The following is a 15,943-nucleotide window of genomic DNA, read 5'->3' on the forward strand; positions in this document are numbered from 1 at the left end:
ACCTAGGAATGCATTGATCTGCTTACTTTCCGCATGGGGCTGTGCACACCATGCGGGAAGTAAGCAGATTATGTGCGGTTGGTACCCAGGGTGGAGGAGAGGAGACTCTCCTCCACGGACTGGGCACCATATAATTGGTTAAAAAAATGAATTAAAATAAAAAACAGTGATATACTCACCTTCGATGTCTTCCTGCCTCTCAGCGGTGCACGCTGCGGCTTCCATTCCTATAGATGCTCTGTGTGAAGGACCTGCGATGACGTCGCCGTCTTGTGATTAGTCGCGCGACCGCTCACGTGACCGCGACGTCATGGAAGGTCCTGCACACACAAACCATCTATAGGAACGGACGCCGCTGAGGAGATCGGCTGTCTGCGGGTGAGTATAACCATTTTTTTAATTTTATTTTATTACTTGTAAACATTCTATCCTTTACTATTGATGCTGCGTAGGCAGCATCTATAGTAAAAAGTTGGTCACACTTGTCAAACACTATGTTTGACAAGTGTGACCAACCTGTCAGTCAGTTTTCCAAGCGATGCTACAGATCACTTGGAAAACTTTAGCATTCTGCAAGCTAATTACGCTTGCAAAATGCTTAGAAAACCGGGGAAAAAACGCAAAAAAAAAAAAAATGCGGATTTCTTGCAGAAAATTTCCGGTTTTCTGCAGGAAATTTCTGCAAGAAATCCTGATCAAGAGCTTCAAAGAGATAGGTACAATTGCTGTGAACAAGGCATTGGGAAACACAGAAACGTTCAGCAAGTACCAAGACCATCACCAAAGGAGGATTTAGAAATAGATCAGTTCTACACCAGTCCTGAGCTTGCTCAGCAATGGCATAAAGCAAGTGTAAGTGCAGCTACATCAGGGATGTCAAACTCAAATACACAGAAGACCAAAATTGAAAACTTGGACAAAGTCATTTGCCAACCTTCATATTTATTAAAAATGTCTACAATTGAGTACAATTTTCCTTATCTGCTTATAAACAAAGCCTTTAATTTGCCTTTAATTGTTTTCCCTCTTCAACTGGTTTGTTTGTTTTTTTAAGTTTAAGCAAAATTAAATGATATTGTCATCACTGGTACCAAGTTTTTAATAAATAGTGATATTTCCAATAGGCTATGTATTGTTAGAAATGATCAGATTCAACAGTGCATTGCCTCTTGTTGGAACTTCCATGAACTGGTGAATGACAATATCCTGTAACAAACTGAGGAATTTCTTCCCCTTTGCGGAAGCAGAACTCTGATCCCAGTCAATATCTGAGTATACAAGATCTCCAATGGTCAATAGTGTACCAGCCAATGACTTGATTATGCAGGTAATCTTGCAACTTCTACGTGATGTTGGCAGCAATCAACAAAAAACAGGGAGTATAACAGCCAAGATGACATAGAAAACTTTACTGAATAAATAATAATAAGACAAATAGACATGAAAAGTGGACGTCAGATAGAATTCGGAAGCCACATAGGGGAGCCCCAATGCCAAAGTGACACCAGCTAATCAGGCAAAAACAGGAAGATACTATGCAATCAATATAGTAGTAAACCTACAAGAGAGCATGCCAAGTGGCAAATTCCACGGAAAATCTAGAAAGAAACAAATGCATGTTAGTTAACAAGAGAATCCAAAGACTCATAAATATAAATACAGTGTGCATGAGGTGTGTGGATATCTTCTGCCCTGCCGCAACAATACAATTTCCAAGCTTGATGAGGTAGTAATGGTGGTTTATTCAACGCGTTTCAGGGTCTTAGTGACCCCTTCTTCAGGAATGCCACACATAACATAGAGAAACAATACACTTACATTCCTTAAGGACAGGCATAATTCAAAAAAAGGCGCCAACTGTTGTGAATTCTGTTGTCAAGCTCCCTCCTGTGGTCATGAATGGTACTTCGGCTGGTTCTGTCCATGGGCTTCCTCTGGTGGTTGTGAGTGGAGCTGCAGCTTCTGAGTTTCCTTCCACAGGTGACGAGGTTAATTCGTTAGCTGGCTGCTCTATTTAACTCCACTTAGATCATTGCTCCATGCCACCTGTCAATGTTCCAGTATTGGTCTAGTTCTCTCCTGGATCGTTCTTGTGACCTGTCTTCCCAGCAGAAGCTAAGTTCCTGCTTGTTTTTCTCTGGTTTGCTATTTTTCTGTCCAGCTTGCTATTTTGATTTTTGTCTTGCTTGCTGGAAGCTCTGGGACGCAGAGGGAGCGCCTCCGCACCGTGAGTCGGTGCGGAGGGTCTTTTTGCGCCCTCTGCGTGGTCTTTTTGTAGTTTTTTGTGCTGACCGCAAAGTTACATTTCCTATCCTCTGTCTGTTCAGTAAGTCGGGCCTCACTTTGCTAAATCTATTTCATCTCTGTGTTTGTAATTTTCATCTTAACTCACAGTCATTATATGTGGGGGGCTGCCTTTTCCTTTGGGGAATTTATCTGAGGCAAGGTAGGCTTTGTTTTTCTATCTCTAGGGACAGCTAGTTTCTTAGGCTGTGTCGAGTTGCATAGGGAGCGTTAGGAGCAATCCACGGCTATTTCTAGTGTGTGTGATAGGATTAGGGATTGCAGTCAGCAGAGTTCCCACGTCTCAGAGCTCGTCCTTTATTATTAGTAACTATTATTTCATTCTGTGTGCTCTTAACCACCAGGTCCATTATTGTCCTTACCACCAGGTCATAACAGTACAGGTGACCCAAAGTATTAATGCATCTCAATAGAGGGATAAGAGAAGTTCTGAGACCATTTTTTTTTCTTTGCAGTGTGTTTTGTCTCTCTTTTCCCCTTTACCTCTGGGTGGTTCATGATACAGGTGTAGATATGGACATTCAAGGTCTGTCCTCTTGTATGAATAATCTCACTGCAAGGGTACAAAACATTCAAGTTTTTGTGGTTCAGAATCCGATGTTAGAGCCTAGGATTCCAATTCCTGATTTGTTTTTTGGGGATAGATCTAAGTTTCTGAATTTCAAAAATAATTGTAAATTGTTTCTTGCTTTGAAACCTCGCTCCTCAGGTGACCCTGTTCAACAAGTGAAAATCATTATTTCTTTGTTACGTGGCGACCCTCAAGACTGGGCATTTTCCCTTGCGCCAGGAGATCCGGCATTGCGTGATGTTGATGCGTTTTTTCTGGCGCTCGGATTGCTTTATGATGAACCTAATTCAGTGGATCAGGCAGAGAAAATCTTGCTGGCTCTGTGTCAGGGTCAGGATGAGGTAGAAATATATTGTCAGAAGTTTAGGAAGTGGTCTGTACTCACTCAGTGGAATGAATGTGCCCTGGCAGCAATTTTCAGAAAGGGTCTCTCTGAAGCCCTTAAGGATGTCATGGTGGGATTTCCCATGCCTGCTGGTCTGAATGAGTCTGTCTTTGGCCATTCAGATCGATCGACGCTTGCGTGAGCGTAAAGCTGTGCACCATTTGGCGGTATTATCTGTGCATAGACCTGAGCCTATGCAATGTGATAGGACTTTGACCAGAACTGAACGGCAAGAACACAGACGTCGGAATGGGCTGTGTTTTTACTGTGGTGATTCCAATCATGCTATCTCCGATTGTCCTAAGTGCACTAAGCGTTTCGCTAGGTCTGCTACCATTGGTACGGTACAGTCGAAATTTCTATTGTCCGTTACCCTGATTTGCTCTTTGTCATCCTATTCTGTTATGGCATTTGTGGATTCAGTCGCTGCCCTGAATTTGATGGACTTGGAGTTTGCTAGGCGCTGTGGTTTTTTCTTGGAGCCCTTGCAGTATCCTATTCCATTGAGAGGAATTGATGCTACGCCTTTGGCCAAGAATAAGCCTCAGTACTGGACCCATTTGACCATGTGCATGGCTCCTGCACATCAGGAGGATATTCGCTTTTTGGTGTTGCATAATCTGCATGATGTGGTCGTTTTGGGGTTGCCATGGCTACAGGTCCATAATCCAGTATTGGATTGGAAATCTATGTCTGTGTCCAGCTGGGGTTGTCAGGGGGTACATGGTGATGTTCCATTTCTGTCTATTTCGTCATCCACCCCTTCTGAAGTCCCGGAGTTTTTGTCGGATTACCGGGATGTATTTGATGAGCCCAAATCCAGTGCCCTACCTCCTCATAGGGATTGCGATTGTGCTATCAATTTGATTCCTGGTAGTAAGTTTCCTAAGGGCCGACTGTTCAATTTATCTGTGCCTGAGCACGCCGCTATGCGGAGTTATGTAAAGGAATCCTTGGAGAAGGGTCATATTCACCCGTCATCGTCACCATTGGGAGCAGGGTTCTTTTTTGTGGCCAAGAAGGATGGTTCTTTGAGACCTTGTATTGAGTACCGCCTTATTAATAAGATCACATTCAAATTTCAGTACCCTTTGCCGCTGCTGTCGGATTTATTTGCTCGGATTAAGGGGGCTAGTTGGTTCACCAAGATAGATCTTCGTGGTGCGTATAATCTTGTGCGTATTAAACAGGGCGATGAATGGAAAACAGCATTTCATACGCCCGAGGGCCATTTTGAGTACCTGGTTATGCCATTCGGGCTTTCCAATGCTCCATCAGTATTTCAGTCCTTTATGCATGACATCTTCCGAGAGTACCTGGATAAATTCCTGATTGTATATTTGGATGATATCTTGGTCTTGTCGGATGATTGGGAGTCTCACGTGAAGCAGGTCAGAATGGTGTTCCAGGTCCTTCGTGCAAATTCTTTGTTTGTGAAGGGGTCAAAGTGTCTCTTTAAAGTTCAGAAGGTTTCATTTTTGGGTTTCATTTTTTCCCCTTCTACTATCGAGATGGACCCTGTTAAAGTCCAGGCCATTTATGATTGGACTCAGCCGACATCTGTGAAGAGTCTGCAAAAGTTCCTGGGCTTTGCTAATTTTTATCGTCGCTTCATCAGTAATTTTTCTAGTGTTGCTAAACCGTTGACTGATTTGACCAAGAAGGGTGCTGATGTGGTCAATTGGTCTTCTGCGGCTGTGCAAGCTCTTCAGGAGTTGAAGCGTCGTTTTTCTTCTGCCCCTGTGTTGTGCCAGCCACCGTGAGTCGGTGCGGAGGGTCTTTTTGCGCCCTCTGAGTGGTCTTTTTGTAGTTTTTTGTGCTGACCGCAAAGTTACCTTTCCTATCCTCTGTCTGTTCAGTAAGTCGGGCCTCACTTTGCTAAATCTATTTCATCTCTGTGTTTGTAATTTTCATCTTTACTCACAGTCATTATATGTGGGGGGCTGCCTTTTCCTTTGGGGAATTTCTCTGAGGCAAGGTAGGCTTTGTTTTTCTATCTCTAGGGCTAGCTAGTTTCTTAGGCTGTGTCGAGTTGCATAGGGAGCGTTTGGAGCAATCCACGGCTATTTCTAGTGTGTGTGATAGGATTAGGGATTGCGGTCAGCAGAGTTCCCACGTCTCAGAGCTCGTCCTTTATTATTAGTAACTATCATCTCATTCTGTGTGCTCTTAACCACCAGGTCCATTATTGTCCTTACCACCAGGTCATAACAGCCAACCATTCACATGACACATGGTAAAACAGTTCAAAAGTAACAGATAATTCATATAGATTTGTTGCACTAAATTTGACAAATGAAACAAAAACTAATTTTATACTAATGAATTTAGGTTTCTTGCAGGCTGATGTGCAAAAAAATAAAAATAAAATGAAACTAAAATAGAATAAATAGAACGAAAAAAACGTTCTCAAGAAGTTTCACAACGGATAAGGCTGCTTTCACACATCAGTTGTTTACCGTCAGTCACAATCCGGCGAATTTTGAAAAAAACGAATATGGCAAAAGTTGCCGTTGGATCCGTTTTTTAATCATAGACTTGTATTAGCGACGGATTGCGACAGATAGCCTGACGTTTCATAAAAATTGGTTTTCCGGCGGCCGGAGAAAACGGACATAGTAACGTTTTTTGTGTCCGTCGAAAAAACGGACAGCAATGGATCCGCCCCATCTGTCGTTTGCTACAATGGAACCCTATGGCACTGGATCCGTCAAATGATGGAATCCGGTGACAGATTCCATTTTTGCTAACTGAGCATGCTCCAATTTTTTTTTATCCAATTAGCAGGTTCAGCTAGTCGGATCCGTTGAAAAAACAGATCTGTCGCATCAGTTTTTCACAAACTGCAAAGGATGCGTTTTTTTCAACATTCGATGGATTGTGCCTGATGGCAAAAAAAACTGATGTGTGAAAGCAGCCTAAGAAGGATCTGATGAGAACTTGCAGAGAATGGGAATCGTGTACCATACGTGTACTATTCCATTTCTCCACAGGTTCTCGCCAGATCCTCTTTATGCATTCTGAAACTTCTTGAGAACGTTTTTTTCATTTTATTTACACACTGTGACAGAGTTTGATCTCAGAGTACTTGCGTAATTGACCCCGATTTTCTTGCATGAGAGAATTAACAGCCTTGTGATCCCAGCCTTATTAAAGTAATAGCTGTATTTTTTACATCTATTTTACCCATAGATCAATCAGAATGCATATAATTAGTGAATATAGAAACTGACTGAGTGCTAATTATTATGAATTTATTGTTTTTTGTACAACTATTTACTTTTAATTATTGCAAAAATATAGGTTATCTATTCCCTTTATTGTTTTGTTAATGCAGGAGATCAGCTTCTGCATGACATTTTTTTTAGCCAAAGCCATGACTAGATCTAAAAAACACAGTGCAATATATATATATATATATATATATATATATATATATATATATATATATATATATATATATATATATACTGTATATTCCTTTTTCGAGTGCACATGTCAGTTTACATTTACCAAAACAATACAAATCGTCATTATGGTCATACATACTTATTGTTCCTCCAGCAAAGGAAAGGAAATGTGGTATAAATAGACATGTTTCATCAAGTAGCCAGCCAGATGCTTCAGGAGGAGGAATATACAATTATTTGCTTCATGGCTTTGGACAAAAAAGGACCTTAGACCTGAAATCTAAAAGTTAAAAATAAATTTACCTTGCATTTTTGTACTCCATGTATCCCATTACCTATATTTAATATTAAGTAGTTTGAAAATTACTGCAATCAACCAGGCTAAAGGAATCAATAAAGATACATATTTGAAGGAGTAGGCTAACTATCATACATACTCCTGATTTATCAGCAACACATGGCAATAATGTAATAGCTCTACTGGAACAAGAAATTCAGCAAGATGGACCAATTTTCCTGAGTGTTTTGCAGCTTTGTAACATGTCAATTGAAATCTATATAATTATCGACATATTTACAAGAATAAAGGTTAGATTTTATGATGCCAACTGCAAAATTCAGTTTACATGATAGAAAATCACGGCAAATTTTATTGGTCAAGCACAGCTGCAGACAAGAAGGTTATAATCACCGCCACACCAACATCAAGCCGAAATGATGCCTCACTGGCAGAAAATGACTGCTAGAACAAAAGGGTCATTAGCGGCTGCCTATTTACTGCAGCATTCAATTACAGCTCAATAAAGGCTCCAACAGCTAAACTATCCTGGGTTTACTGTATGACTAGAGTAATTGAACGCCAATGTGTGATATTTAAAGTTCTCTCCAGTAAAGCTTGGTTATTTAGAATGCAGACAACCAAATATTGTTCATATTTACACTAACAGGGGCCCGTTGGACGCTCCTTATCTCTCACTTGTACAGTGTTCATTTTAGGACATGGTCACATATCAAAGTCAACCATCAGAAATACTCTGTCTGATGCCTCATTCTAATACTTGACTCAGATACCTGACTATCACATATTAAAGTCAAACATCATAAATACTCTGTCTGATACCTGATTCTGGTACCTGATTCTGGTACCTGACTCTGATACCTGACTCTGATACCTGACTCTGATACCTGACTCTGATACCTGACTCTGATACCTGACTCTGATAAAAAACGGATCAGGTGGAAAAACCGGATCCGGTGGAAAAATACGGATCAGGTGGAAAAATACGTATCCGGCAGAAAAAAACTGATCCGGCGGAAAAAAACTGATCCGGCGGAAAAAAAAACTATCCTGCGGAAAAAAAACAGATCCGGCAGAAAAAAACGGACCGGTGGAAAAAAGCGGATCCTGCGGAAAAAAAACATGCGGCAGAAAAAAACGGATCCTGTAGAAAAAAACGGATCTGGTGGAAGAAAAACAGATCCAGCAGAAAAAACGGATCCAGCGGAAAAAAGACGGATCGGTGGAAAAAAAACATCCTGCGGAAAAAAACGGATTTGGCAGAAAAAAACAGATCCGTCGGGAAAAAAAGGTATGGCAGAAAAAAATGGATCCGGCAGAAAAAAACAGATCCGGTGGAAAAAAAACGGATCGGCGGAAAAAAACGGATCCTGCAGAAAAAAACGGATCCTGTGGAAAAAAATGGATCCAGCAAAAAAAAACAGATCCGGCGGAAAAAAACGGTTCCGGCAGAAAAAAACGGATCCAGCAGAAAAAAACAGATCCGGCAGAGAAAAACTAATCTGGCGGAAAAAAGCGGATCAGGCGGAAAAACTGGATCCGGCGGAAAAATACGATCAGGCGGAAAAAAACAGATCCTTCAGAAAAAAACTGATCTGGCGGAAAACAACGGATCCGGCAGAAAAAAACTGATCTGACAGAAAAAAAACGATCCTGCGGAAAAAAACGAATCCATTTTTTTCCAAACTCGCTGGGCCTGACGGCAAAAACCTGATGTGTGAAATCAGCCTAAGTCTAGAGACTACAACCGTCAGCCTTACCATTGCACCACAAGCTCAAGTGATACCTGGTACTAATTTTATGAGATGAACCATTCACATACTGTATTGAGGAAATCTAAATAACCTTCTGATTCTGATGTTTGAATGTTTCATGTATCAGACTCGGGTATCAGACTCAGGTATCAAAGTCAGGTATCAGACTCAAGTATAAGAGTCAGGTATCAAACTCAGATATCAGAGTCAAGTATCAGAGTCAGGTATCAGTCAGGTATCAAAGTCAGGTATCAGACTTAGGTATCCGACTCAAGTATCAAAGTCAGGTATCAGAGTCAGGTATCAAAGTCAGGTATCAAAGTCACGTATCAGACTCGAGTATCAAAGTCAGGTATCAGAGTTGGGTATCAAAGTCAGGTATCAAACTCAGATATCAGACGAGTATCAGAGTCAGATATCAGAGTCAGGTATCAAAGTCAGGTATCAGACTTAGGTATCAGACTCAAGTATCAAAGTCAGGCATCAGACTCAGGTATCAGACTCAGGGATCAGAATCAGGTATCAGACAGAGTATTTATGATGTTTGACTTTAATATGTGAAAGTCAGGTATCAGAGTCAAATATCAGAATGAGGTATCAGACAGAGTATTTCTGATATTTGACTTTGATATGTGACCATGTCCTAAAATGAACACACTACGCTTGCTCCAGGTTTGCAGGAAGAAATCTATGCACATCTTGAAGAAACAACCGTTTTCACAGAAATGATCACCATCTGCTAATATACATAAGCTTACCATATTTTTCGGACTATAAGATGCACTTTTTTCCCAAAAATTTTTTGGGGGAGATGGGGGTGCGTCTTATAGTTGGAATATACTTACAAATACCGTCGCGGTGGTCCCGGTCCAACGCCACTGCCTTCCTTCCCGAGCTGGTGCAGCTCTCTGTGGCGATACTCAGTTGGATGATGGCGGCGGTGGCCTGTTGGGCGAAGGTGGCGGTGTTCTGTGAGACGGGGGTGGTGGTGGTCTGTGGGACGGCGGGCCTCCGCCGGCATTTCGTGAATGCCTGGAGGCCCACGCAGATCCATTCCTGCCTTCGGGAAAATGGCCACCGGGGGGCGGCGCATGCTCAGATTCAGATCTCGGAAACTAGATCTTGTCCCGAGAGATCTTGGCAATGAGATCTCAGCTCCCTTCTGAATCTGAGCATGCTCCGCCCTGGGAACCAAACTTTTGAGATGGCAAGTTCAAGAGGCAGGTCCCTTTCGACTTCTCCTTGATTTTCTTCCCTATGTTCATACTCATATATTCATACCCTGATCACTCAACGTTTAATACCACCCTTGCCTTACCAACTCACTTGACCGTAAAACAGTCCTCCTTTGGGTCACTTATTCCAATGATTCAACCCCGTCCCCCAGGTTGTTTTAGTTGAAACTAATGTTTCTTGAGTTAAATACCTTTTATATAATAACATTACATTATAATATAATTCTCAAGACTACACTTTACCCCAAAAACATGTATTTCAAACTTCTACCCAAGAATAGGGTATGCTATGAAATATTCAATATTGTGGTCCTTGTGGGTTAAGCAATGATGATATCCCCTCACCAGTTCAGTCAATGGAATCTTGCACTCCTGAGGCCAATGTTTGCTTACAGCATTAAGGAGAGCAATAGATGTGCAATATCGCTGTAAAATTAGCTGTAATCAAAGGAGTTGTAGGGTAGGAGTACCAGATTGTTCTAAAGCTAAGTAATTATTTCTTTATTTCTAACATTCCCTACTCTTGGAAAGATTATGTGAATTCCTGCAAAAAAGACCTTTAATGGTAAAACAATAAAAAAAAACTATAAAAATGTATTTTGACAACCAGAAAAAACTGCTAATTTGTAATATTTATTAATCCTATTGTGACTTGTCTCTTTCAGGATTAGTGACAGACTACAGGGTAAGTAGTTTAATGCCCTCTTTCTTACCCATAAATAAATACCATATATTGCTGTATATGAACAAAGAACTGAAGAAAAGGTCAAAAGATGGTATGATGAAAAAGGTTAATACTTTAATACACAAGCAGTTGGTGTGCACCGAACAACTGGATAAAAGAAGGCGCAGAAAGGAAATAACAAAATAAATAAATCAAACAAAATACCAAATTTTGTGCCAAAAAATCTGGGGTGCATTCTCCTGAATGTACCATATTTTGTGGACTATAAGACTTACTGGACCATAAGACATACTCAAAATTTTGGGGAGGAAAATAAGACAATTTTTTTTTTAAATAAAATGGTGGTGTGTCTTATATTCCCATCTTATGGTAGCTTACCAAGGGGTCAGCGGCGATGAAGCGGGGTCACAGGAGGCAGGATTGCTGTTCAGGATGCCGGCAGTAGCTGTAGTAAGGTGATGCTGAGGGCCCTGAGCTGGGAGGAGGGGATGCTACAATACTGCGGGCCCTGGGCTTTCCTAAGATGTTGGTGCTGACCGGAATCCTCCTTCCCATTGAATTGCCTGCTGTGGGTTTCAGGAAAATGGATGCTAGAGGCGAAGCATTCGCATATTGAGATCTTGGGAGATTGCCTCCTGTGGCCCCGCTCCACTGCAGCCCCCTCTGACTGGTAATTTACCTTTAGATTATAAAATGCACCCCCATTTTCTACCCAAATTTGGGGGGAAAAAAGTGGGTCTTATAATCTGAAAAATACGGTATATAATCCACATCTGTAACAGAGCCAAGGTATGTTGCATATAAAAATAAAAAACATGTGAATATACAATATAGCTCTGTATAGTAGCCCAATGTGAAAAACCTATTTCACAGAAGTGCAACAGGGTAAATGGCAAAGTGGAGACCAAGATAAATATATATTGTCACTGTGGACATACATCAATAGGCTAGAAAGTAGTTGTTAAGAAAAGTAAGAAAAACATTACCTATATACCTAGTGTGCACAGTTAGATGACTAGTGAGATATACAGATCATATAGGCTTTAAACCGGATGAGTATATACAGTATGCCCACGCGTGTTTCGGCATTGCATTCGTCACCCCCTAATATTGCTGTATATGAGTATAATACTGTAAATAATAATTTTTTGCTATCCATTTAAAAATCTGGTTACACAAGAGAAGTATGCCCTATGAACCTTGGAATGAGCTATTTATTTCTAACAAACTAGATGGCAGCCCGATTCTAAAGAATCGGGAGTCTAGAATCCATATATACTTGAAATTCGGCAGGAGCTTGAAGAGCAACGTCACTGGGCCCGCCTCCACGCAGTAGAAACTTGCTGTGAGGTAAAAATTCAAAAATCACACCAAAATGGCGGGCGGAGTGTGTCACAGTACGGCACGTTTCTGATTGGTCGCTCGCAGCAGGCGGCAACCAATCAGACACTGGACACTGTTGACGTCACTTATCTCCGGACATTAGCTCCGGACATTAGCTCCGGACATTAGCTCCGGACATTATCTCCGCACATTAGCTCCGGACATTAGCTCCGGACATTAGCTCCGGACAAAGCCACGGAAGTTGGCACAAATTGCAGGAAGTAGTATTCTAGGCAATTAATCTCCGGACATTAGCTCCGGACATTAGCTCCGGACATTAGCTCCGGACAAAGCCACGGAAGTTGGCACAAATTGCAGGAAGTAGTATTCTAGGCAATTATATATTAGATTGATTATACATAGCATTTAATACCACTTTCAGCAAAATGGGTGACATTTTGTTGAATTGTGGAGGACCAGGAGAGGGGTTGGAAAAATAATGCGATATTCGCCTTGCCGCTCGACTGTCCCAATACAGCTGTTCATCCGTTCCTACACTCCGTCCAGCCTCTCCCCTCCTTCCTTTGGCGCACGATGGCCTCTTCAGGCATCTTCATTTTGCACCAGGGCTTATAGCCTTGAGTAAGCATCTGCCCTCTCGATGCACGTTATTACATCACAACGTGCATCGACAGAAGCCTGCTCAGCTCCTCTGGTGGAATGGAGTAAAGATACTCCAAGAGGATGTTATGTGGGAGAAAGAACGGAAGAAGAGGCCAGACAGTGTGGCGTACTAGTCAATCAGCAGTGGTGGAACAAATGAGCGGTATGGTGAGTACCAATTTCTTTTTCTGTACAACCTATGTTTATTACGCTCTTGGGTCTGGAGACACCCTAGAGCACACCTGGGCAAAGTGTGGCCTGAAGGCTACAAACGGCACTTAGTCAGCTCTGGTGTAGCTCTAGGACTGTGACAGCCAAAGGGCTGCATACAGTGGTGTCCCCTACCATGCAGCCACCCCCTGCCGTGTCTCATTTACACTGGTATCTGCATTCTTAGGATACAGATATTGTGTAAACAATGATCAAACAGGAACCTGTTAAGGTACTGTCACACTAGACGATATCGTTAGCGATCCGTGACGTTGCAGCGTCCTCGCTAGCGATATCGTCCAGTGTGACAGGCAGCAGCGATCAGGCCCCTGCTGGGAGATCGCTGGTCGGGGAAGAAAGTCCAGAACTTTATTTCGTCACTGGACTCCCCGTAGACATCGCTGAATCGGCGTGTGTGACACCGATTCAGCGATGTCTTTGCTGGTAACCAGGGTAAACATCGGGTAACTAAGCGCAGGGCCGCGCTTAGTAACCCGATATTTACCCTGGTTACCATCCTAAAAGTAAAAAAACAAACACTACATACTTACCTACCGCCGTCTGTCCTCCAGCGCTGTGCTCTGCACTCCTCCTGCTCTGGCTGTGAGCGTCGGTCAGCCGGAAAGCAGAGCGGTGACGTCACCGCTCTGCTTTCTGGCTGCCCGGCGCTCACAGCCAGACCAGAGAAGCAGAGCGCCGAGGACAGATGGCTGTAGGTAAGTATGTAGCGTTTGTTTTTTTACTTTTAGGATGGTAACCAGGGTAAACATCGGGTTACTAAGCGCGGCCCTGCGCTTAGTTACCCGATGTTTACCCTGGTTACCGGGGACCTCGGGATCGTTGGTCGCTGGAGAGCGGTCTGTGTGACAGCTCTCCAGCGACCAAACAGCGACGCTGCAGCGATCCGGATCGTTGTCGGTATCGCTGCAGCGTCGCTATGTGTGACGGTACCTTTAGTTTCCTCTTCCATCATTGAGCCTGAGGCTATGTGCAGTCAGGATTTCTGGCAGAAATTTTCCTGACAAAAACCTGACATTTCTGCCAGAATTCCGCATGCTTTTTTTTTGCGTTTTTTGTGTGTTTTTGATGCGTTTTTTCCAAATGCATAGAATAGCGGGAAAAACGCGAATAAAACGCAAAATTAATGAACATGCTGCTTTTTTTTACCGCCATGCGTTTTTTTCATGGAAAAAAACGCATCATGTGCTCAGAAATTGCAAAATGCATTCTAAATGATAGGATGCATATGTCTGCAGTTTCTAATGCGGTTTTATCGCGTTTTTATCACGAAAAAAACGCAAAAAAAAACGCAAAAAAACCTGAACATGTGCCCATACCCTGAATGTCTGAGAGTGCAGCAAGCCTGATGATGTTACTACATTGTGTCAGCTGTGCCTCAATGCATAGTGCAGACTGAAAGAGTGTGGGAATTGGATTAGGTAAATAGCTTGATTTTATTTTGTAACAGACAATACAACTGCGGGGACATAATACTGTGTGAGGGGGCTGCATGGGGACATAATACTGTGCAAGGTGGCAGTGTGGGGATATAACACTATGTTATTGGCTGTGCAGGGATATAATACTGTGCAGGGGTGCTTTGTGGGAACATACAGTTAGGTCCATATATATTTGGACAGAGACAACATTTTTCTAATTTTGGTAATAGACTTTACCACAATGAATGTTAAACAAAACAGTTCAGATGCAGTTGAAGTTCAGACTTTCAGCTTTCATTTGAGGGTATCCACATTAAAATTGGATGAAGGGTTTAGGAGTTTCAGCTCCTTAACATGTGCCACCCTGTTTTTAACCCCTTCCCGACCTTTGACGCATACGCTGCGTCATGAAAGTCGGTGCCATTCCGACCCATGACGCAGCATATGCGTCATGGAATGATCGCGTCCCTGCAGATCGGATGAAAGGGTTAACTCCCATTTCGCCCGATCTGCAGGGACAGGGGGAGTGGTAGTTTAGCCCAGGGGGGGTGGCTTCACCCCCTCGTGGCTACGATCGCTCTGATTGGCTGTTGAAAGTGAAACTGCCAATCAGAGCGATTTGTAATCTTTCACCTAAAAAAATGGTGAAATATTACAATCCAGCCATGGCTGATGCTGCAATATCATCGGCCATGGCTGGACACACTAATGTGCACCCACCCCACCCCTCCGATTGCCCCCCCAGCCCCCCGATCTGTGGTCCGCTCCCCTCGGTCCTGTGCTCCGCTCCCCCGTCCTCCTGTCCGCTCCCCCCGTGCTCCAATCACACCCCCCGTGCTCCAATCAAACCCCCCCGCACTCCGATCCCCCCCCCGCACAGCAATCCCCCCCCCGCACAGCGATTCTCCCCCCCCGTGCTCCGATCCACCCGCCCGCACACGGATCCCCCACTCCGTGCTCCAATCCACCCCCCCGTGTTCCGATCCCCCCCCCCCGTGCTCCGACGCCCCCCCGTGCCCTGATCTCCCCCCCTTATACTTACCTGGCCTCCCGGGGACCGTCCGTCTTCTTTCCTGGGCGCCACCATCTTCCAAAATGGCGGGCGCATGTGCAGTGCGCCCGCCGAATCTGCCGGCCGGCAGATTCGTTCCAGAGTGAATGTTGATCACTGAGATATAACCTATCTCAGTGATCAAAATAAAAAAAAAAGTAAATGACCCCCCCCCCCTTTGTCACCCCCATAGGTAGGGACAATAAAAAAAATATATATTTTTTTTCCAGTAAGGTTGGGGTAAGAACTAGGGTTAGGGGTAGGGTTAGGGGTAGGGTTAGGGGTAGGGTTAGGGTTTCGGTATGTGCACACGTATTCTGGTCCTCTGCGGATTTTTCCGCTGCGGATTTGATAAATCCGCAGTGCTAAACCGCTGCGGATTTATGGCGGATTTACCATGTTTTCTCTGCGCATTTCAATGCGGTTTTACAACAGCGATTTTCTATTTGAGCAGTTGTAAAACCGCTGCGGAATCCGCAGAAAGAAGTGACATGCTGCGGAATGTAAACCGCTGCGTTTCCGTGCAGTTTTTCTGCAGCATGTGTACAGCGATTTTTGTTTTCCATAGGTTTGCATTGAACTGTAAACTCATGGGAAACTGCTGAGGATCCGCAG

The 15,943-nt window shown here is 43.2% G+C and overlaps 1 protein-coding gene across 3 annotated transcripts in view; it reads left to right on the forward strand.

Annotated features, from left to right (window-relative positions):
* Positions 1-15,943, forward strand: part of DDC (dopa decarboxylase) — a 313,463-nt gene that overhangs the window by 181,048 nt on the left and 116,472 nt on the right. For all 3 annotated transcript variants that reach the window (XM_069730344.1, XM_069730340.1, XM_069730343.1), the window contains one exon: positions 10,623-10,642. In XM_069730344.1, coding sequence (XP_069586445.1) covers positions 10,623-10,642 — 20 coding nt within the window. The remainder of the gene's footprint in view (positions 1-10,622; positions 10,643-15,943) is intronic.

Source organism: Ranitomeya imitator, chromosome 6 (assembly GCF_032444005.1).
Source record: "Ranitomeya imitator isolate aRanImi1 chromosome 6, aRanImi1.pri, whole genome shotgun sequence".
NCBI classification, from domain to species: domain Eukaryota; kingdom Metazoa; phylum Chordata; class Amphibia; order Anura; family Dendrobatidae; genus Ranitomeya; species Ranitomeya imitator.